Below are 23,513 nucleotides of genomic sequence, written 5' to 3' on the forward strand. Positions count from 1 at the left end.
TTTTTTTTTTTTTTTTTTTTTTTTTTTTTTTTTTTTTTTTTTTTTTTTTTTTTTTTTTTTCCTTCTATTTTTGTTTTGTTTTTGTTTTGTTTCTGTTCTGTTTCTATTTTGTTTCTGTTTTCTGTGTAGGTCTCTTTAGTCAGCCTTATAGCTAATGCCCTGGGCTACTCGGAACTAGGTGCCATAAAGTCCCTTAGGACACTAAGAGCCTTGAGGCCTTTAAGAGCGTTGTCCCGATTTGAGGGGATGAGGGTAAGACTCCATTAGCAGCTGATCCTTCTGCATGCCCGTGGAGCGGGGTTTTTTTTTTTTTTAAAAGCATGCTAGAACTGATCAAAACTTGGTGGAAAGAAAATTCCAAACAGAATCATGATGCAGCTGCTGACTCGATCACCTCTACGTGGATGTCCCCTCACCCTGCCCACTGCTGCACCCTCCCCTCTAACCAAGGGAGATGCATAAAGCTGCCTCATTACATTAATTACTGGCCCAACCCACCTGCCATTTCGTAGCCGATGTCGACACTTGGCTGTTCTCATTTGGCCTGGCTTTGACCTCGAGCATCCGAGGGGCTTCTTTTCTGATCTAGGGAGAATCACCAGGTGCAAAGAAGCAGAACTGGAACCACCTCGGGGCGTTGGCTGCCGGTGGAATTGGATTGAAAGACTCTGTCTTGAGGGGGTTTGACCAAAAAAAAAGCAATTTGCCTGCCAGGGGAAAAAGCTGCTGCCTCTCGTGGGTCACTGCAGGAAGGGACTGGGGGGGAGCTCAGCTGGTTGAAAACTTTGGTTTCATTCCTCTTGTTGCACCTTGTTGTTCTCGGTCCAGTCTGGTGGCGACTGGCAGCCTTGTCTGGTAGTGAAGCTTTTCCTTTCCACCCCCTCCCTTTTTCCATGCTTTTTGGTCCCTGTCCTGTCACTGTGGAACCAGAATGAAGCACAAGCAAAGCATTGAACTTAACAAGCTTTCCTCAAATTGGAACTGGCACCGCTCCCTTGGGGATGTCAATTATTGCAGTGTCTCGTGGCTTTGCCAATAATATTCTGTATTTCGGTGCTTTTTTTTTTCCCCCCCCAATTGGGATTGAAATAGTCTCCTATGAACATGCAAAAAAAAAAAAAATCATGTAGTAGAAAAATGAATTAAAGGGTGTTTTGTACTGATGGGTTTCCCAGGTGATCTTGGAACAGTAATGGGGGTTTTGTGCTAAATCCCAGTTAGCTCATAATCAGAGATATTACAGGAGATAAAATTGTGCATTTTAAATAGAAAGGGAAGGGAAGAGCAGTTGGAGTTTTACTTCAGGGTCTGATTGGAGCAATTCCACCTGGATCCTTCTGATCTCTGGATTTGCTGTAGTGTAACTGAGCCCAAAATCCAGAGTGAGCTGAGCAGGGATCCTCAAATTCCCGAGGAATTATAGAAATACAGCAGATCCAAACCCAAAGAGGAGTGTTTCTTCCCTCAGGCCTTACCCTGCTGTTATTTCTTCGTGCCATTGCCTTAATTCTGAACTTGACTGTACGATAATGGCACAAAGGATGAAAACTTTCCCTGGACACAAAAGCAGAGCTTTGGCTGGGCTGGGTTCAGGTCCCACCCAAGGGTTTGATCTCAGAGAACAGGCCCAGCGCTGAACCTGGGGACATTAAAGCCATTTTTTAAGCTGTGCTGGAGAGGAGATTTCTGATGCACCATCAGGAAATGCTCATCCTGAGAGTGGGGGATTTTCACCGCAGCAGGATTGGGAGTTACAGCTTAGCCCTGTCAGGTACCCAGACCCAGTTATTTTTCCTTTGTTCTGACCTGAAGAAAAGTGTCCCTGCCCCATCCAACCAGACCAGTTCCTCTGAGCCAGAGGACAGAGGTCTGAAGTGCCTTTGTAAAGGAGACCCAAACTGGAGTTCTTTGCTTTTCTCTCCTCCATTATAATCTGCATTTCCAGGGGCTTGCTCTGCTCCGGGCTCAGTCAGGGAGTTTTGACAGTGGTGCTGTGGGATGTGCATGTGTTCTTGTCAGTCTGCACACAAAAGCCATGTTCCTCCTCTCCCATCTCTTGGAAAGCTGTGTCAGTTTAAGCAACTGTCAAGTGACCTTATTTCAGGGGGATTTCACCCTTTTCTTGCTTCCTGGGAGAACTGGAATAAACCAGTGTACGGATGGGAGGATCTGACCCAAAAAAGCCCCTCTGGTGTTGGTGCCCAGCAGCTGGACACCCTGTTGGGATGAAGGGAGAATGAGAGCAAAGGCTGGACCCCCTCACCTGTGTCTTGAGCCCTCCCTGGGTGCAGTGATGAACTCCTGACATGATTTAACAGCTGGAATGGGAGAATCCCTCTCTAGATCACCGTGGTCTTCAATTTTTGCTCCAAACCCTGTCCAGCCTCTCCATGAACTGCCGTGAGGAGGACAGGGCTTTGCTGCAGCGCTTACTCTGTGTGGTGGTGGCATCCAGCAAAGGGATGTTGTAGGAGCAGAGAGGGGACCAGGCCCAGCTGTGCTTCAGGTGCTGCCACCTGAGGACTCCCAAACCCCCCCCGTGCAGCTGAGTCGCCTTTCGAAGCTAAGGCGAAGGGGTGACAGCAGTTTAGACTCTCTCCGTCTATTAAAGGAATCTAAATCCGGAGATCACAATAAAAGATTTAATATCCTGCTGACCTGCCTCTATTAAAAGCCTCAGAGCTTGCCTCTGGTCGTGTGGCGGCCAGGGATGCTCAGGGACATGGCGCTCCCAAACTGGGAGAGGCTAAAATTAGGCGATGGTGGGGGAGCCGTGGTTCGCTCCCCAGCGCGTTTGCTGCTGTTTGGAGGGAGGAACGTGGCTTTTCTGTCTCCTGGAGCCTGCCCAGCTGCATGCTCAGCTGTCTGCCTGGGGCAACATGACTGGCCTTGCTTAGTCACGGGTACGATCTCGGTGTTAACTCAGTGTGACCAGAGCGATGCCGGGCTTGGTCCTGTCCCCCCGCCCTGGGTGGGAGCAGGATCAGGCTCCGGAGTGAAAACAGCCCTGTTTGAACGTGGGGAATGGCCGGAGGGGCCACTGGCTGATAAAACCCGTGGAATCCCGCGAGCCAAAGTGTCCTCACACTTGGCTCTGAATAAATTCCAGCTTAGGAGCCTGTTTGTTTGAGTACACACCCACACCCCACACCCCCTTTGGGCGACTAAAATAACACGAAATAATTGTCGTTTAACTCGAAGAACAACTGATCCAAAGCTGAGCTCCGTCCGTCCAACAGCCTGGCCTGTTTTATTCTGAAAACAGAGCTCCCCCAGGTTGGCTTTGGAGCAGGATTGGGTTACAAGGCTTGGAATAAGTTCACTGCCAACTTCTGTGCGGAGCAGCCGCCCCCTTCCCCGGCGTGTCAGTGGCCTGACCCCCCCTATTCCCCCCCCAAAAACAGCTGTACTGATGCTCGCTGTCTCCTGCCTCGTGTTTTATACTGAAACTTTTTCCCACCCCTTCCAACACAGGTGGTTGTCAACGCCTTGGTTGGCGCTATCCCTTCCATTATGAATGTCTTGTTGGTCTGCCTTATCTTCTGGCTGATTTTCAGCATTATGGGGGTTAACCTGTTTGCCGGGAAATATCATTACTGCTTTAATGAAACAGCTGAGGAGCGCTTTGAGATAGATATTGTTAACAACAAGACAGACTGCGAAGCTCTGATGCCACCCAACTCCACGGAGATCCGGTGGAAGAACGTGAAAATTAACTTTGACAACGTTGGGGCAGGATATCTGGCTCTCCTGCAAGTCGTGAGTTTGGCCTTTTCACCGTTCTCTTAACTGGGGGCTGCAAACTGCTCCTGATGTGTTCCAAACGCTCCCCTCTCCCCGTGAGACACAGCGTCCCCTCAACCCCCCTCGGGTTTGGGGCTGGAATAAAAGGGTCATTTTATCTTTCCTCCCTTTCCCAGTGTCTGGGTCTCCCAGCACAGCAAGGGGGCCCCAGGTCTGCCCACTTGCGCTTGACCTTGTTGGACCTCGTGAGGTTCCCGTGGACCAACCTCTCAAGCTCGACTGATTTCACTTAAATTAAAAGAGAAAATTTTGAGTGATGTTAAAGTTCACTGTGCAGGGCCCTCAAGAGGGCCAGGGAGTCCTTGAGCTGCCTCAGGTCAGGCTTGTTCTCATATTTTGGGTGAATTCTGACTCAGAGAACGTTTGTTTTCTTTGCCAGGCTACGTTCAAGGGCTGGATGGACATCATGTATGCAGCAGTAGATTCCAGAAAGGTAAGACCCCCCCATCTCCCCTCCCCCTGTTTCACTCTGCTCTTCTGCTGTGGTAAAATCAAGAGTGAGGATTGCAGAGCTGTGCTTGTAGCAGGTTTTTAATGCTGGGATTGTTTTCATTTGCTCTGTTGCTCTGATGAGTTAAAAGATGCTCGAGGAAATCCCAAAAAGGGCAGGTTCTTCTTTTTTTTGTTCTACTCCTCCTGGAGTAGAAATACAGTGAAGGAAATAATGCAATTATAGATTTAATCATCAGAGTAAGCTGTGGGGAGGAATTAGCCAGAAGATCCCCCATGAACCTTATGTCTGCATGGGAGCATTGGTGTGAATCCAGGTTTGGGATTGTGTCTGGGCTGGAGCCATTCCTCAGGCACTTTTCCGGCTCTGACCTGCTGGAATCATGCAAATACCATAATTTCCTTGTTGTTTTCTTTTTTCTTCCCCCCCTCCTCTTCTCTTCATTTTTGCATGAAAATATTTTTAAATGGGTTTTCTTGTCCTGCAGTGAATGCAGGTTGGAAACAAGTGTGGCTGTGTCAGGACAGTGTAAAGATCTTTTCTGATCTTTTTGGTGTTACATCTTCAAAAGAAAGAGCTTGGGAACGCCACCAGTCTCATTTTGCCTGCATTTGCATGATGTCTTTGAAATGTCACTTGTTCCTCTTCCCACCTCCCCTTCAGCAAGAAGAGCAACCCAAGTACGAGGACAACATTTACATGTACATCTATTTTGTTATCTTCATCATCTTTGGCTCCTTCTTCACCCTGAACTTGTTCATTGGTGTCATCATCGACAACTTCAACCAGCAGAAGAAAAAGATAAGTGATCTGTGTTTGCTGCTTTGCTGTTTGTGTTTGCTGGGGGAGTGCTGGGTCTTCAGGCTGGTGGGGGTTTTCTGCAGAATAAAGTCAGTTTGGGGACAAAAACCTCCTTTCCCTGTGCCCCAGTCCCTGCCCAGCCCCGTGGCACTGGCTGAGCAGGATCAGGGGTGCAAGAGGCAGCCCAAGGCTTGATTTAAACCCCAGCCACATTAGACATTTTCCCCAGACAACATTTTCATGCGTTTTGGGGTGTTTCTATGCCTTGACTGAAACAGAGGCTGGGAGCAAGATGCCTTCCTGTCTTGTCTCTCATCTGCTGCTTTTCCTCCAAGTCAAGCTGAGGATTTGCATCCTGTAAATGCCCTCACACCTGTTTATCACAGAGGGGAGAGGGGATGGGAAGGAGGCAGTGCCATAAAGCAGGTCATTCCTGGGAAAAATACTCCTTCTTAAGGGAAGATCAGTCCACCTTGGGCATTAGTGTGAGTTATTTGTGTCTGGAATAGCTGCCCACCCACCTCCCAGCTGGCAGGTCTCCTCCTGCCTGAGCTGGGCTTTACCCCTCCTGCTGTAGGAGCTGATTGTAACCAGTTCTCCTTTTGCCCCTTTACTTTGGAGGTCAAGACATTTTCATGACAGAAGAACAAAAGAAGTACTATAATGCCATGAAAAAACTGGGCTCAAAGAAGCCTCAGAAACCCATTCCCCGACCTCTGGTGAGTCCCTTGGAGGGAACTGAGTGGGGGGAACCTGCAGAGCAGATTTCAAAGGAGCTTTGGCTCTAAAAGCATCCTTTATTCTAACTGCTCTGGACTCATGACTGGAAGCGCTTCACCCTCCCTCTGGGCTCAGCAAAGAGGGTGGAGGGGTGGAGTGGCATGCTGGGGTGTAAATAGTTGGGGTGTAAATAGTAGCATTTTCCTGCCTTTCCCCTAAACAGACTGAATTGTGTGCAGGGATTGCCTTGAAAGCTTCATCAGACACTGACAAAACAATGTCCTCGTCCCTCTCCCCACCAACAGTGAAATAATTTGTTGCCAAACGATAGATTAGGAAGGAATTCCTCCCTGTGAGGGTGGGGAGGCCCTGGCACAGCTTTGCCCAGAGAAGCTGTGGCTGCCCCATCCCTGGGAGCGCCCAAGGCCACTTTGGAGCAGCCTGGTCTGGTGGAGGGTGCCCCTGCCCGTGGCCAGGGGGTGGGATGGGGTGAGTTTCACCCCCTGGTTCCACGATCCGTGTTCCCAACCCCGTTCCTCGCCTCTCCCGTGGCGCAGAACCGCATCCAGGGAGCCGTGTTCGACTTCGTCACCCAGCAAGCCTTCGACATTGTCATCATGATGCTCATCTGCCTCAACATGGTGACCATGATGGTGGAGACAGACACGCAGAGCAAGCAGATGGAGGACATCCTGTACTGGATCAACTTCGTGTTTGTCATCTTCTTCACGTGTGAGTGTGTGCTGAAGATGTTCGCCTTGCGGCACTATTATTTCACCATCGGGTGGAACATTTTTGACTTCGTGGTTGTGATTCTGTCCATCGTGGGTAAGTGTGACGCCGCTCCAGAGGTCTGTGGTGGGGGCCAGGCTGCCTGGGTGTGTGCAGGGCAGGGCACGTGTTCTGGTCTTTGAAGTGGGGGGGTGTGGCTTTGTCAGGGTTTTCGAGGTTCTCTTTTAGCCCCGAGGCGGGTTTTGGCAGCCCGAGGTCCTGGCTGATGCCTCCTGCCCCCTGTTCTGGAATTCCTTTGCAGTCATGTGGAGTAGACCACTTGAACAGTGGCTCTCCTTGCCTTTAAAAACAGAAGTTTCACTCCCCCCATCAGAAGGTTGTGGTGCTCAGTAACCACTGAAAATATCCCTGCGGGGCTTCCTGCCACAGCATGTGATGTTGGGACTTGGGGCTGAATGTTGAATCAATGTTTCCTCCAACAGGTTTTTTGGGCTTTTTAGCATCATCCAATCTGCAAAATATGCAGAGCCTCACAAATAAATCAGGGTAAAGCCTGGGAGCACACAGGCCCCAAGCTGACAAACCACGGCCTTCAGACTCTCCCACAACCCAAAACTCAGCTCCAGGTTTTCTGCTGCTTGAGCCAGAGGAAAGACTTAAAACCATGGAATCTCCTGAGTTGGGAGGGATCATTGAGTCCAATCCTGGCCCTGCACAGACACCCCAACAATCCCACCCTGTCCCTCAGAGTGTTATCCAAACACTCCTGGAGCTCTGGCAGCCTTGGGGCCGTGTCCACTGCCCTGGGGAGCCTGTTCAGTGCCAACCACCCTCTGGGGAAAGAACCTGACCCTCCCCTGGCACAGCTCCAGTGTTCCCTCGGGTCCTGTCACTGGTCATCAGAGCAGAAATCAATGTTTGCCCTCCCACGTCCCCTCATGGGGATTTACCTGCCTGAAGGTGAGGCCTCCTGATCACAGACCCCTCCCCGTGCCCCGTCCTTCACCGGGCCCAGGGGAAGCTGCAGCTTTTTGTGTCTCCATTGTCACACTTGTCCCTCCTCCTCCCTAGGAATGTTCCTGGCTGAAATCATCGAGAAGTACTTTGTGTCCCCCACCCTGTTCCGAGTCATCCGCCTGGCCCGCATCGGCCGCATCCTGCGATTGATCAAAGGAGCCAAAGGAATCCGCACGCTGCTCTTTGCCTTAATGATGTCCCTGCCTGCCTTGTTCAACATCGGCCTCCTGCTCTTCTTGGTCATGTTCATCTTCTCCATCTTCGGCATGTCGAACTTCGCCTACGTCAAGCACGAGGCCGGCATCGACGACATGTTCAACTTCGAGACCTTTGGCAACAGCATGATCTGCTTGTTCCAGATCACCACGTCCGCCGGCTGGGACGGGCTCCTGCTGCCCATCCTGAACCGGCCCCCGGACTGCGACCTGGACAAGGAGCACCCGGGGAGCGGCTTTAAGGGGGACTGCGGGAACCCTTCGGTGGGGATATTTTTCTTTGTGAGCTACATCATCATCTCCTTCCTGATCGTGGTCAACATGTACATCGCCATCATCCTGGAGAACTTCAGCGTGGCGACGGAGGAGAGCGCGGACCCGCTCAGCGAGGACGACTTCGAGACCTTCTACGAGATCTGGGAGAAGTTCGACCCCGACGCCACGCAGTTCATCGAGTACAGCAAGCTGGCGGACTTCGCCGACGCCCTGGAGCACCCGCTGCGCGTCCCCAAGCCCAACACCATCGAACTCATCGCCATGGACCTGCCTATGGTAAGTGGGGACAGGATCCACTGTTTGGACATCCTGTTTGCCTTCACCAAACGCGTCCTGGGGGACAGCGGGGAGCTGGATATCCTGAGGCAGCAGATGGAGGAGAGGTTCGTGGCGTCCAACCCTTCCAAAGTGTCTTACGAGCCCATCACCACGACGCTGCGGCGCAAGCAGGAGGAGGTGTCGGCCGTGGTGATCCAGAGGGCTTACAGGGCTCGTTTGGCACGACGGGGCTTCATCAGCCGAAGGCCTGCCTCCACCAAACTGGAAAACGGGGGAGCCAACAGGGAGAAAAAGGAGGGAACCCCGTCCACGGCGTCCCTGCCCTCCTACGACAGCGTCACCAAACCCGAGAAGGAGAAACAGCAGCGGGCGGAGGAGGGGAGGCGAGAAAAGGCAAAGAGGCAAAAGGACACCAGGGAATCCAAGTGTTGAGACAGAACAAAAAACAGAATTAAATAAATAAAATAGTAGAATTGTACAAATTTAAACAGTATTTGCAAGTGGGGGAGAAAAAAAAAAAAAAAAAAAAAAGATTGTTTACAAACTTCCTGAAATAATCTCAGTACAGAACAGCTGTGGAGACACTTACCTGAAGATCTTATACCAAACATAGTCTGCTTACTGTGTGACAGCGTTGCATCTAAAGCAGTGACCTACCACCTGTTTAAAGGACCCTGTAAACAAACATTTAAACACACACACAAAAAAAAAAAAAGAAAAAAAAAAAAAAAAAAGGATTTTCTATTGTTTGGGCAGGTGGATACTGCATGTTCCACATCAGTCAATGCAACTTAGGACAAACAAGCAAAATAAACCACACACACGCACACACACACGCACACACACACAGAGAAACAAAACCCGCTGCTGGGATTCATGTATTCTCCAAAGCAGCCCCAAATGGATTTTATTTTCCCATTTTGTTGATTATTCCTGAAAGGAAACCCAGAAGCCACGATGTTAACGGGTTTGTTCATGCAAAACTGGTTTGCACTTAGTTAAGCAGCAAAAAAAAAAAAAAAAAAAAAAAAAAAAAAAAAAAAAAAAAAAAAAAAAAAAAAAAAAAAAAAAAAAGGAAAAAAAAACAGGAAAAAAAGTTAAAACAAGTAGAACGAAAAAAAAAAGGGAAAAAAAAGAAACAAAGCGCCCATTGAGTTGTCACAGTTTTATTTGGGATTTATTACCTGCATTCTACTTTCTACATGGGCTTTTACTTGGTTTGGGAGATGGGGTAATCGGGTACCTTCAGCCTGGAGCCAGCTCGGGCTGGTCCTCCCCGAACAAACACCGTGCTCGTTAACGCGCAGAAAAGCGATTTGCATGACGGCATGACCAGGGACCATGCATGAGGAACCACGAGACACGCAGCCACCTGGCCACAGGGGTGTGTTAAGCCATAAATTCGAGGCACTCCACTGAGTATCTACCGCACACTGTACTTGGAGAGAAACCTTAGTGACGCTCCTGCCCGGCACCAGTCGTGTCCCAGTTCGTAGTGGATCTTCCATAGACCCGCCAGTAGGAGAACAAAACCCAACAAACCCCGACAAAACCCATCAGATCCCATCCAAAACCCCAACAAAACCTATCAGACCCCCAACAAAACCAAACAACAGCGCGACAAAAAGCCAACAAAACCCCCTACAGATCCTATCAAACCCCAGCAAAACCCCAACAAGCAGATGAACGAGTTGTGTGTGTCTGTTTAACGACTCTGTCTTTCTTTTCCATAGAGCCATCTCTTTTGCACACTGAAATAGAACAAAATTCCAAATGCTGCTCTGGACCTCACCCAAGGGGAGAGGATTAAATCTGGGAATGGCTTGTTAATCCATGTCACTGTAAACCCCCAAAACCTAGGGCTTCAACCAGCCAGCAAGGTCAGTTGTATCCTGCAATATTTAGCATTAATTACTGTCCGGCCTCCGCCCTGCGGCGCAGACACCTCTTTTGGGAGAGATAAAAGCTAAGAAAAACACACGAAAAAGGCAGCGTGTTATCTCTGCTGGTGGGAGTTTGGGGGGGGGCTCACTCATGGAAACCCCACGAGGTGGGGGACGGGGCTGGGACTCCCCCTTGGCTGTCCCGTCGGGGTTGGGGGGACGCAGAGCCGAACCCCGCGATCCTCGCGCGGAGCCGGCGTTGGGAGCGCAGCCCTTCCCGGGGCACGGGGTGTGCCAGGAGAGTTTGGGGGGGGGTGGACACAGCCCAACAGGTGCCTTCACCTCCCTCCCATCTCCCAGACCTCCCGTCGTGGCCCCGTGGTGGGTGGGGGGAACCGGAGCTACCTCTTTGCCTGGTCTTGCTGCGGCGGGGAAGGACGTCACAAGCCACCTCCGAGCGTTGCTGTTCCCTCGTCCCCAGCTCCCTTTCGGGGTGTCCTCGTGGCTCAGCCAGTTCTCAGGCCAGCCCTGCTGGGGTTGGGGGGTCTCTTCAGGGCCGGGGGAGTCTCGGGTGGGTGCAGGGAAGGGGGGAGAGAAGCGTCTGTGACGTTTGGCCCCAACGGAACCGAGGGTACCCAGAGCGAGGTGGGGGGAGAGACCCAAGAGGCCAGAACTCGGCAGCAGGAGGGTGAACCTCAAGTTTGCATAATCCCATAACCCAGAAAACGACAGGAATCACTTAAAATAAACCAGACCCAAGCAGGAAGCCATCCAGCAGCCATCTGTGCCACCGCGGCGTCCTCGGGGCGGCCACGGCACGGGAGCAGCTCTGCCCCACAGCAGGGACCTCGCCTGTCCTGCCTTGCCCCTGTTGCTCCAAGGATGGGATGTATAATAATAATAATAACAATAATAACGATGATGATGGTAAAACAAGCAAACAAAAGAAACGTAAATCTACATACATATGTACAGGCTACATTGTAAACAGCACAAGAAAAAACACAAACATTAAAAGAAAAGGAAAAAAAAAAAGGGGAAAAACATAGCTGAAAAGTGTGGTTGAACTTTTTAAGAGACGTTATAAATACTGTAATATATCATTTTATTTTATCGGCATGCCTTTTTGTAAATACAAAGAACTACAAAAAAAAAAATTATAGAATGGCTTCTGGCTTATGCCATTGTCCATGGTTATTTTTATTTTTTTAAGATTTTTTCTGTTGTCCTTAGACTTTAGATAGCCAGGAAAAAACATCCCCCAAAGGATAATAAAAAATACCAACCAAAAAAAAAAAAAATTCCAAACAACCCCCCGACCCCCCCACCCCCTCCAAAATAGATTTTAACAAAAGCTTTATTGCAAGTGATCTTTGCAGCAGCAAAAGTCTCTATTTTTGGGTTCCAATGTGCAATAAGTCGACCACTTCTATGCAAGATTTGGCTGAACTTGTCCTTAGGCTGGGCTGAGTCTCGTAGGTGACGCTCGGTGCGTTCGTGCTGGCAACTCATGAAGCTACTCGATTACTTTAAAATAAAAAGTCCCTTCAAACTCTGTATAGATATTTATTTTTTTAATGCCAGATCCGTGTGAAGCACAGGGGGCTGCTGAGCAGGAGGGGGAGGGAGGAGGTTCGTGGGCTGGAGTTGGTTTCTGTGCTCAAGGAGAGTCGAAGGGGGAGGTTTTTGGGGTGGTTTTTCTCCCTTGGTTCCCTCCCCCGGGGGTTGAAGGGAGTGGGACACGATGGGGCTTCACTGGGTGAAGCCAAAAGGGGGGGAAACTTCGTGCCAGGAGCCTCAGGGACCCCCCTGTGGCACCCAAAGCTCCGAATTCCAACTCCTGCAGGGAATTCACGCCCTGGGGTGGGGAGAGCAGAGCAAGGGAGGGGGAGGGGGGGTCACCATCAAAAAGCCAAAAATCACCCCCACCCCCAGCAGTTCCCTTCCCTCCCCCTCCTCCAAACCCCTCCCTTCTGGGTTCAATCCTTGACTCTGAAGCACGAAGAGGGGAGGGCGAGAGTGAGATGCCAGTCCGAGCTGCTTTTACTCACTTTCCTCCTCACTTTTTTTTATTTTTTTTTTTTAAAAATATAGAAGCCAACGTTGAACAAAAGTTCAGCCGACCCCGTGGCGTTCCGTAGAGGCCACACCCGAGTACGAATTACTTAATTTTTCTGCCGCAAAAGTAAAATTAAAAAAAAATATATATAAAATAATAATAATAGTTAAAAACAAACAAACAAACAAACAACAAAACACCTGTTCAAGCTGTAAAAGCTCAATAGCGAAGATTAGTGTATTAGAAACTGCATGGTGGCTCATACCGGTCTGAACCCAACGTGATTAACAATTCCTATAAGCCAAAAGAAAATTAAATAAACGTTACCCTTTTCACTGTACAAGGGAAGGTTGTCTCGGTGTCCCAGTTATTTGCCTGGTTGCATCCTCCCTCCCTTCCTCCTCCTCCTCCTCCTCCTCCTCCTCCTCCTCTGTGCTTCCTCCAAGGCTTTTTAGGATGGTTTTGTGGAGCAGAGTGAGGGGCAGGAGGAGCTGCTGGGAGGTGTTTGGTTGTTACCTGGCGTTGGGTGCCTGCAGGTGGGCACAGCTGGGTCTGTGGGGTCGGTGCCTTTGTGGGGGTGGACTCAGAACCTGCCCAGGGCTCCCATGGCTGGGGGCAGGTGGGTGCCCTTGGCAGGTCAAAACGCTCCGTGTTGGATCTGCTCTGGCAGGGGAGGACACTGTAAACCCTCACCCTGGAACCCCTCACTCACCCTGGAACCCCTCACTCACCCTGGAACCTCTCACCCCTCGGCGGGCAGTCGGGTCGCGGCGCGGTGGCTGCGTGCGGTTGCAGGCGGCGCGCGGCTGCGGTGTCGGAGCGGCACCGCTGCGAGCGGCGTTTGCCCTGGCGAAGACCTGGTGGGGTCTTTGGGGATAGACTGGACTCCGGATACCCAGTCTATCAGTAGCTCAGGCTAAAGGCGAGATCTTTCTTAATATAAGAAAGGTGAGTTCTGCCCCACGTTGGGCGCCATTTATCGTGAAGGGGGGATTGTCCTCGCCATGGACCCAGCTTCCATCTTGCATGGGGAGATGAGACATACAGACACAAGAGCATCTCTGACTCGCAAAATGGCTAACTCCCCTATTACAACAAGAAGACAGCTTATATAGAGGGGATTATAGAAGGATCTCGAACAGAAGTGGGACCCCCGCTAGGAACATCGAATCCCGAGGGGTGCTGATAAGGGAGAATGGAGGGATTGGCCTGGGAAATATGTCTGGCCAACTAGGGAGAGGGGAAGGCCAGGAAGGAGTGGTGGTGGGTTTCTGCAGGAGTCTGTTTCTTACCACTGGATTTCAGGCTCTTCCTTCGGCTTCAGCTGTCAAAGCACTTTTAGATGGATTTCTTCCTTTGAGGCCCCTTCGAATTCCTTTAGCATCTCTCTGCATTCTCTGTAGGCCTTCATCCATCGACCCCTGACACTCACCCTGCAACCCCTCACTCACCCTGCAGCCCCTCACTCACCCTGCAGCCCCCTTCACTTGCACTAAAAGGACCCAAAAAAGGACCCAAAGCAGCTGCAGAGCCCCCCCCAAACTCTTCCCCTGGGGGGCAGGTCAGGAGCTCTGAGCATTGGGGTGCTGTTGGGGGTCCCCCTGCCAGGGCCTGGCACTTCCCACCCCTGTTCTTGGCTTCCCTTCTCCAGATCAACCCTTACCCCGTGGGATGCCCCGTGGAGTGACAGTGTTTGGGTCGGTGGGGACAAGTGGGGCGCCACCTTGGAATCGTTTTTCCTGTTTTGGTTTTCAGTCACCTCGGAATCGTTTCTCCCATTTTGAGTTCTGGTCCGGTTTTTTGCTCGGCAAACGTGAATTTTCCTGCTTGGTTGAGGCCAGTCCAAGCAAACCACTGGCGCTGCAGGGCCCAGGGCGTGGCTGTGCCCTCCTGCACCTCACCAGTGTCCCACAGCGACAGCACTGGTTTAACTGGGACACGGGGACGGAGCATTCCCGGCTCTCCCCACCTGTAAATGGGGTGGCTCATTCCCTACCTCACAGGGGTGTTGTGAGGCTGTTACTGAGTGAGTGTGACGTGCTGAGGGTCTCAGGGGGTGTGCAAGCACAGTGGGGCACTCAGGGGGAGGGACCAGGGGGTGCTAAAAATGCTGCTACGAAAGTCCCACACCCTCTGCCCGGGGCAGAGCCGGCTCTTCCCTCTGACACCCCACTCAGGTCACTCCCCCTGAGCTGTCCTTGCTCCCCCTTCCCCCCCTTGGCTTTACTCTCTGTTCTGTTTGACCTGAGGAGAGGAGGAGGATGGAGCTGGGGGAGGGAGGAGGAGGAGGAAGGCGATGGAGGGACGGGCTGGGAGTTCCATGTCTGAACTTTTGAGTTCCTTTGTACTGTACATCTTTTTACTTTGGAATTTGCAATAAAGAGGTATGTCCATCTTGTTTTAACAACTTCTCCTGGCTGCCCTGTCGTTCTGTTACCTTCTCACAGCAGTAACCACCCCCCAAATCACCAAAATCCACACCCTCGGCCCAGACAGATGGTGGCTGCCAGGGCAGGACCCCGGGGGTGGCTTTGCAAGGTGGGGCTGGTCTGAAGCGTGGATGTCCAGCGCCAACCCCTGCCCATCTTGGGAGAGTCACATCAAAACCCCCTGGGCACGGCACAAAGCTCATCCCAGCTCATCCCAGTCCCATCCCAGTGCATTCCAGCCCCTGCTTTAGGGAGGCTGAGCGATGCTTTAGGGGACACACCCTGTCACAACCCCCCTGCCTGTGCTCCCTCGCTACCCCTGCATCTCCACGTTGCTCCAGGGGGACCTGCAGCCCCTCAGCAGCCCCTGTGGCTGGTGGGGGACCTGCCCTCGTCCTGCTCCAGAGCGAACACTCCAAGACCCACCAGTTCCCACCATCCACCAGCTCCGAGCTGCTCCTCGGGCTCCCCGCGGCCCAGGCAGACGCTCCACGGCACGGGGGGGCCGAGGTGACAGATGGCAGAGCAGCCCCTCAGTCCTGGCACCGCTGGGCCTGACCTTCACTGACGGGCAGGAGCCACCTGAGAGGACGCAGGGGCAGCTCCGTGCCAGGAACTGGCCATGCTGGTGCTTCAGGAAGCGGCTCCACTCAGGAAAAAAACAAAGCATTATGTAAATTGTGTAGAATTTAACCTGAAAGCCGCACTCAGGGGTTATTTGTCCTTCCCTTCCCTCTCCAGTGCTCGTAGGCCACTCGGTTGGGTTGGTGCAAACCCGTTCTTGATATAAAGAGAAGCCCTGGGTAACCCAAGGACGGGCCTTTCCCTGCCCAGGAGAACACACAAGGTCAGTCTCTCCACCTCAGTCCCTCCACGAGGCTTTACTGGGTCTTGTTTTCCTCCCCAGCAGTTTGTGGGAGATGCTCCAGTCTGGGAACCATCCCATTTTCAGGCGGCCAGGAGCCTCCTCCAGTGGCAGTAGTACATCAGGGTCATGGTGAGCAGGGTGGAGGTGAGGAAGGCTCCCAGGACGCCCAGGACCACTGGCTGGACCCAGCCCAGGGGGTCTCTGCTGTACGGGGGGGGTCGGTGCCGCTCGAAGAGCATGTCCCCGGTGAGAGGGGCCCTCCTGCCCCTCGCCCCCCCGGGCTGCAGCTGCACGGAGCTGAGGTGCTGCACGCTCTGGCTGTATCCCTCCACGTTCCTCTGCAGCTGCAGGCTCCGGTCTTGGTTCAGGTTTTTCCCCAGCTCCCGGGCGATGTCGGAGCGGCCGATGTGGCGGAGGCTCCGGACCAACCGGTCCCAGGTCGTCCCTTCTCCTGCCGTCACCAGCCAGTCCCTCAGGGCTTCCGAGCACCCCCTGGGGCCGCGGCGGGTCCGGCGGGGTGAGGTGGGGCTGCTCCTCTCGGAGAGATGCTCCAGCTCCAGCTCCAGCTCCTCCAGTTCCTTGTCGGGCCCGTTCAGCTCCGCCTGGAGCTGGAGGCACTCGGAGCGGGACAGCAGCTCGGCGATGCGGCCCATGGTGTGACGGCCCACGGTGGCGGCCACCGTGTCATCATCGCCCCGGCCACCCGCGGCCAGCAGGAGCAGGATGAGTCCCGCGGGTACCAGCATCGTTTGGGTTCCAGCAGGGATTGGGGTGCCCCTTGGCATCAGGGTGGCCCAGGAGCGCGGAACCCCCCTGCTGACCTCACAATTCCACCCCCCGACCTCACAGGGCGGCGTGTTCCAGGGACATCCGTCCCTCTGTCCAGCCACGACATCCTTTGCTTTCCCACATCCCCCTCTCCCTGGAGCATCCGTGGGATTCACCCGGGCTGGGATATCCGGGATGGGGACAGCCACTGCTCCCTGGGACACCTCCACCACCCTCCTCCCACCTCCCGAAGGCCACGGCAGCAGCTCCCCTGTCCCTCCCCAAGGAGGGAGGATGTAACACCCACCCCCTCACTCCCGGGACCTGCCTTTTCCTCTCCCACCCCAAATCCACGGAGCAGAGCCGGGTTTAGCTTCGCTCGGGGTCAAGGGCGACGACCCCGCAACCACGAGGTGGCAATGCAGCGCCGAGGTGACAGCGCAGCCCCGAGGTGACAGCGCAGCCCCGAGGTGACAGCGCAGCCCCGAGGTGACAGAGCCTTCCTCCCATTTTCCCGGCCTTTCTCCACGTCGTTCATCCACAGCGCCGGAATTTCGGGGGTCCCAATAAAGGCCGGATTGTTCCGGATGTTCCAGTGCCAGCACAAAGGCTCCAGCACCCAGGGATAACAGCGTGTCCCCTCCCGATCCGAGGGTCCGGCACCCAACTCCTCACCCTGGCACCCACCGAACCCCTGCCCCTTCCCCCCCGTCATTCCCAGCCCCCCCTTCTGCACCTCCCCCCTACTTGCAAGTGCCGGGGGTGTTCTCACCAGCAGCCAGACCTGCCCGAGACCCCCCTGAGCCCCCCCAGTCTGGGGGAATTGGGGGGGACGTTCCAGCAGGGCCCCCTCCTCAGCCATCGGTGCCACTGCCCGAAGGAGGGAAAGGGAAAGGGACCCCTCTTGGATCCCCCCAACACCCCAGACAAGGGAAGGGGATTCACCTGGACCCCCCATCACCCCTAATAAGGGAAGTGGACACATATGGACCCCCCCAGACCCATAACAAGGGAAGGGGATGCACCCAGACCCCCCTCGCCCCCAAGGACAGGAGTTGTTCAGGTAATCTCTTTAATACTGTGTAATACTTTTCTTTTTTAAAATACAGCATTTCTTGAGGTAGACCATCCCAGCCCTAGAGCTTGTCTGTCTCAGACATCAATAAGACATGAATTTAAATACTTTCATGTACAATATGTTGCAAAATGAGGTAGAAATGGTTACAGAGAGTGTACAAATAGGATAATAATAATAAGTCTTCAGGAACCCAGCACCACTTTTTGGAGGGATGGGGGGGTTGGAGCAAAGGGGGTGCCCTGGTAATGCCCTGGATGCAATAGGAAACTGTGGAAAAAATTGGGGAAAACTGGGAAAAAACCTGGCAGACACTTCAGGGTAGGGTGGGGTGGGGGGAGTCCCCGTGAGGGGTCTGTTCTCTCTGCATGTGCAGACCCTGAGGTTTGGGGGGGAGGGTTTCCTCTGAGGGGAGGGCCTGGAGCAGCTGCTTCCCCATCTATAGAGCACTAAAAATAATAAAAATTAGTTTGTGGTTTGTTTTTTTTTTTAATTAGGGGGGAAAAGCCCATCCCCCACAGCGATGCAAAGGGATGGGGGGGCCAGTGGATGGGTTGGGGAGGGGGGTTCATGCTCTGTGCAAAACCCCTGGCTCAGCCCTGATGGGTTTTTGGGGACCCAGGGAGAAGCAATTTCCCCAATCTGTGGCCACCAACGCTCAGAGGAGCCAAAATTCCCTGATTTCAGGCGAAAGAGGAACAGAGCCAGCACTGGAATCCTCTCAGCAAAGCCTGGGAGACCCCTGGGCCCCAAACCCACACTGGGAGAGGGATCCCCCCCCAGTCCCAGCCTAGTTCTGGGAACGGGGAACCCCCCCCCTGCTCCAAAAAGTGGTGCCAGCGACAGCTCCCAACCTACGGCACTAAACTTCCCGTTGAAGACACGTTACTCCACCAAACGCTACAATAACAATGTTAAAAGCAAAAATTAAAAATAAAATTATGGCATAATATACGTGGAAAGCACCCGAAATACATTCAAATTTCATCTTTGTAACAGCTTCAAGTTTATTTTTTTTTTTCTTCCTTTTTCTTTCTTCCTTTCTTCACCCCCTTTGGAAGCAAATGCATGAGGCAGTTTTGTCCCAGGTCGGAAAACTCTTTAAAAAAATCTCTTTTTTTTTTTTTTTCCTTTTTTTTTCTGAGAAGATAAAAAGAGTTTTTAAAAACACATTCTTTCATTTTTCTGAGGTAATTCTTTTCCTGAGTAGTTAAAAAGAAAAAAAAAAAAAAACAACAAACCAAAACAAACAAACAAACAAAAAAATACTACAGACCTTACAAAAATAAAAACCCAAGTCTAGGATATTCAACAATCTACAGCATTTTACTCCAAAACCTCCTGGTTTTGGGTGTAACCCCCTGGTTTTGGGGTGGAACTCCCTGGTTTTGGGGTTTAAACCCCTGGTTTGGGGTGTCACCCCCCGGTTTTGGGGTGGAACTCCCTGGTTTTGGGGTGTCACCTGTTTTTTTTGGGTGTCCCCCCTGCCCCCCCCCTCCCAGGTCAAGGTCATCGCCAGGGGCGAAGGGGCTGCTTGGCTCGAAAGACGCCCGAGGTATTTCTGTTGGGAACAATAAAAGCAGGTAAAAAAACACTAATAAAGCTTTTGGGTGGACGGGGGAGCTCGTGCCTCCGAGGCTGGAGCGGATCCCGATGGCGCAGAGCCGGATCCCGGGACAGCTCCAGCCCCGCTGGCACCGCCAGCCCAGGGACGGACAGAGGGAAAAATAATAAATAGGTTTATCCTGAGTCGAGGGGGGCGACACTCCCGAGAAACCACGGAGGGGGAAACTCCCCGGGTGAGTCCGAAACAGGAGAGGTGAGGTATGTGGTGCTGCCCGGCGTCTCCCGCCGAGGGATCCGAGCCCACCCGGAGAGCCGGAGTCCCGCAGACCCCAACCCAACCCTGCGCCCCAGATCCAGCCCCGCAGCCTCGGGGGCCATCCCGGCGCCCCCGTCCCCCCCCCCCGGTGCCGTCAGTGCCTGGTGCCGTACATCTTATCCCACTCCAGGAACAAGTCCAGCTCCTTCTGGGAGGCGGCGGGACGGACCTTGCAGAAGGCCTTCTCCAGGTCCTGGTAGGAGGTCGGCGGTCCCGGCAGCGCCCGGCGCGCGGCCCCGGCGTGCTGGCAGAGCCGCAGGAGCTCGGCGCCGGAGAAGCTCTCGGTGCGCTGCGCCAGCGCCGCCAGCTCCCGCTCGCTCAGGCAGCAGCTCTGCTGAGCCAGGGCCTGGCGCAGGATGTGGCGCCGCGCGGAGCCGTCCGGCAGCGGGATGTAGAGCCGCGTGCCGAAGCGCCGGTGCGACGCCTCGTCCATGCTGCCCGGCCGGGCCGTGGTGCCGATGACCACCACGTTCTGCTCGGATGAGGTAGCCACGTTGTCCAGGTAGGAGAGGAGCTGGGACTTGAGGTTGCCCGCCTGCCCGCCGTCCTCGCCCGCCCGGGCTCCCAGCAGGGCCTCGGCCTCGGTGATGAGCACCACGGCGGGCTGGCGGCAGCTGGCCACGAAGAACACGGTCTGCAGGATCTTCTCGGCTTCGGCCTTCCAGGTGGAGAGCAGGGTGGTCCCGCTGAGCCTCAGCAGGGTGGAGCCCAGCTGGGTGGAGATGCAGCGGCTCAGCAGCGTCTTGCCGGTGCCGCGGGGGCCGAAGAGCAGGAGGGTGCGGAGCGGGTGGCTCGCGCCGCTGTAGGCGCCGGGGCGCAGGATGGGCCACACCAGCTCCTCTTCGATGGCCGCCTTCACCGACACCTGCCCGGCCACGTCCGACCACTGCACCGGCGGCCCCCGCTCCACCACCTTGGTGTTCACCAGCTCCAGCACCAGCGGGTCGACGTTCTTGGGCTGCTCCTCCACCGGGGCGCTGCCGAACACCGGCGCCTTGGGGGGCAGCCGCAGCGGGAAGGGGGGTCCCGGCTCTGCCGCCCGCTCCCCGTTGGCCAAGGGGGGGCTGAACTTCTCGAAGGGCTCTGCCGGCCGCAGGGGCGCGTCCCCGGCGCCGTAGGGTGGCGAGACCATGCTCTTCATCTGCTGCCCGCCGTACTTGCCGGCGTGTTCCTCGGCGTTCCCCGCGCCCGCCGGCCGCTTCCCGGGCTTGAAGGCCACCTGGGGGGACTCGGCAGCGCCGCCGAACCCGTTGCCCCGGCACTCGCCGTTGTCCGACAGGGGGTAGGGGGACTTTGGCTGCTCGTAGCTGTATTTCCTGTACCTGCCCTCCCCGTCGTCCTCCCCGCCGATGTCGAACGCCTTCCTCTTCAGCGCGCCCGCCTCGGTGCCCAGCGGCGGCACGGCTAGCGGGGCCAGCCCGGCGCCCTGGTAGCCGTACCCGGGCACCCCGGGCGGGCGGGCGGCGGGCGGCGGGGCCGGGATGGGGGTGGGCGCTGCGATGCCGGAGGGCAGGTAGGAGGCGGGGGGGTGTGGCGGGTGGATGCCCCCGTAGCCCGGCTGCGGCGGGTAGGTGCCGGCGGCGTAGTTGTACACGGGGCCCGAGGAGCCGTAGCCCGGCACCAGGGCGGGCGAGGGGTGCGGGGGCTGCAGGAGCCCCGAGCCGTGGAGGGCGGACGGGTGCGGGGGGGGCAGCGCCGCCGCCGGCTGGGTGCAGTAGCCGGAGGGCAAGTAGGTGCCACCGTAGCCTGAGGGGTACTCCTGAGACGCCCCGAGCCCGCCGGAGCTGGCGGCCGCTCCCCCGCAGGAGTTGCCGGGGTACATGGGGTCGGCGAGGTTGGCCGACACCACCGGGGAGCCGCCGAGCCCGATGGCCCCGCCGCTGGCGGGCACCGCGGGCGGCACCACCCCCTTGGCGCCGGGGAGGCCATCGTGGATGGGTGTCAGGGGGTAGGTGCCGTCGGAGCCGTGAGCCCCCGGCCAGGGCTCCCCGTCCCCCTTCTGCCCGTTAACGGGCCCGAAGGCGCCATCCCCGTACCCGCCGAGCGCCGGGCGCTCGTAGGGCGCGTCCAGCACCCCCGAGTACTTCTCGGCGTACCTCTTGAGGAGGTTGGAGGCCGTGAGCGCCGAGATGTCGTCGTTGGCCCAGGCGTAGTTGAAGCGCTGGCGGGTGCTGGGGTACAGGTCGGACTTGTGGGCCGGCGAGGAGGTGGTGGAGGAGACGTCCAGGTGCTGCTCCGGCCACTGGTTCAGGGACTGGGCATGCTCTGGTGACCAGTGCATCTTCGACAGACCTGTGGGGACAGCACAGCATGGGTGAGACCTGGCCTGGCCTGGCCTGTGCCCCATGACACCCCCCCAGATGCTTCCATTCACTCTAAACTTTCACAGCATCCCAGAATCCTTGAGGCTGGAAAAGCCCTCGGACATCACCGAGTCCAACCTGTGCCCAACGCCCACCTTGCCACGCCCAGTCCTCCCTTGGACTCCTCCACCACCTCCCTGGGCAGCCCCTTCCGAGGCCTGACCACCCTTTCCACGAAGAAATTCTTCCACCCCAAAAATCCCCTTTGACCACGGGGGCCTCCACAGGGTCGGCATCACCCTCTCTTGCTCCAGTCCCCAAATACAGCGGCCTCTGAGGGCGGTGCCAGCGTGTCCCCCTCCCCACCCTGCTGTGGTCCCCCTGTCCCCCCCATCCTGCAGCCATCGCCTCTGGGGACGCCGATTCCAGGGCCAGGCGGGGACCTTGTGCCCCCCTCACTCTCCGCTCGCAGCCTTTAAGCCACTTTGTGGCCACGGCACAATTAGATTACTTAATGCTTTAATTGACTTATAGGGCATTTGTGCTTCCACTTTGGATATCAAACTTCCACAAGAGGATTTAGATGGTGGCTTTGCGTGGCTTGAGCCGCCCTCCTCCTGCATTCGTGGCCATTATCAAAGAGCTCCCGGTGGATGAAGGGGCAGCAGATCCTCCTGGAGCCCCAAGGGTTGATCCCAACCCCTGAACCCCGCTGCCAGCTAAAAACCGGCATCTCAAGACCGGCCCAGTGATGGAATTGCTTTTCCAAGAGCCTGGCAGAGCGTGTCCCGTGCCGTGGTGCGTGGCTTGGACACCCACCACGATGGCACAGCTCCTCCAGCCCCCATTCCTGAGCCCTGGAGCTGCCCTGAGGAGCAGGGCAGGGGGTTTACACCCTTGCAGGTTTGCAATCCTGGGGTGCCAACCAGCCCTTTAGGGACAAGATGCATTTTGGAGGAGAAAGACCCAAATCCCTGGAAAACCCAGGGAGGGGGAGGGCGGCGGGCAGGGGAGGAGTTGTCAGGGTTGAAATGGGACGTGAATGAGCGGCGGCGGAGCGGGACAGATGTTTCAATGCTCCCCTTGGCAGTGTGAGAAAATTACTGTCCAGTGACCAAATGGCCGGGCCGGTTCCCACCCTCGCTGCTGCCCATTATCCCCAGCGCAAGACAAAGGCGGGCAGGGGGGCTGGGCAGGGAGAATCCTATTGTTCCCGCCCGCCCTAATTATGGAAATCTTGTTAATCTATTCAGCAGCGACTCTGAACTGGGCTTTTGTTCGGGGGTTTTTAGCGGGGAGCACCACCGAGGGTGTCCAACGGCTCGGCGTGGGGATGGGGTGCGCTGCCTCCCGCCGCCCCCACCCCGGGAGAAGCTCCTCGGCCACGAGGCCTCGGGACGCTGGGCTGCCCCAGAGCAGCATCTCGGGCTGAGGGGGCTTTGTTGGGACAGGGATATCCCATCCCCAGCCCTGGTGTGCAGAGCACACCACGCACACGGACACACACACACACACACGTGTGCACGCGTGTCCTCACGCCCGTGTTGGCCCCACGCCCGCGGTGCTGATGGTGGTGCAGAGAAACTCCAGCAAAATTCCCGCAGGGATGACCCGCAGGCAGCATCTGCTGGTGGCTGCAGCGATCCCACCTCCCTGGGGGGATCAGGAGAGGGCTCCAGTGGATTTGGAAGGCAAAGGGACGCACAGGAGCAAACACGCCCAAGCTGGGGATGCACTAAAGCCAGGGTTTAAACCCAGCCCAACTCCCTCTGGAGCCCTGGGAAGAGGGACCAGCCCCTGGAGGGAGTGATCCAGATGGGCTGAACCCTTTGGTTGGATCATCCCAGTCCTCGGGTGCCGGGATGAGCCGCGGAGCCTCCTCCATCCTCCACCCCACGGTGCTCCCGCCGCTGTCGTGCCGGTTTAACGCTGACGGCTCCTCTGGGCCCCG

General features: G+C 55.3%; 2 protein-coding genes across 2 annotated transcripts in view; one reads left to right on the plus strand and one right to left on the minus strand.

Annotated features, from left to right (window-relative positions):
• The window catches only part of SCN8A (sodium voltage-gated channel alpha subunit 8), a 46,733-nt gene extending 23,654 nt beyond the window's left edge, over positions 1–23,079 (plus strand). Inside the window, exons 19-26 of the mRNA XM_027907849.1 lie at positions 130–252; positions 3,475–3,759; positions 4,184–4,237; positions 4,919–5,056; positions 5,671–5,775; positions 6,334–6,604; positions 7,580–8,730; positions 23,062–23,079. Of these exons, the coding sequence (XP_027763650.1) occupies positions 130–252; positions 3,475–3,759; positions 4,184–4,237; positions 4,919–5,056; positions 5,671–5,775; positions 6,334–6,604; positions 7,580–8,727 (2,124 nt within the window). The 3' untranslated portion in view covers positions 8,728–8,730; positions 23,062–23,079. The remainder of the gene's footprint in view (positions 1–129; positions 253–3,474; positions 3,760–4,183; positions 4,238–4,918; positions 5,057–5,670; positions 5,776–6,333; positions 6,605–7,579; positions 8,731–23,061) is intronic.
• On the minus strand, positions 19,347–21,550 carry FIGNL2 (fidgetin like 2). The gene has a single exon (XM_027907850.1). It carries the CDS (start codon positions 21,538–21,540, stop codon positions 19,354–19,356), a length of 2,187 nt encoding a protein of 728 aa, XP_027763651.1. The 5' UTR covers positions 21,541–21,550; the 3' UTR covers positions 19,347–19,353.
• Positions 23,080–23,513: the final 434 nt, after the last annotated feature.

This window comes from Empidonax traillii, unplaced genomic scaffold, assembly GCF_003031625.1.
Source record: "Empidonax traillii isolate 1590-97213 ecotype Southwest subspecies unplaced genomic scaffold, ASM303162v1 scaffold1555:size184083, whole genome shotgun sequence".
Classification (NCBI taxonomy): domain Eukaryota; kingdom Metazoa; phylum Chordata; class Aves; order Passeriformes; family Tyrannidae; genus Empidonax; species Empidonax traillii.

Coding starts and splice junctions, on each gene's coding strand:
- FIGNL2 (XM_027907850.1), bottom strand. CDS start 21,540: ATGCACTGGTCACCAGAGCATGCCCAGTCCCTGAACCAGTGGCCGGAG.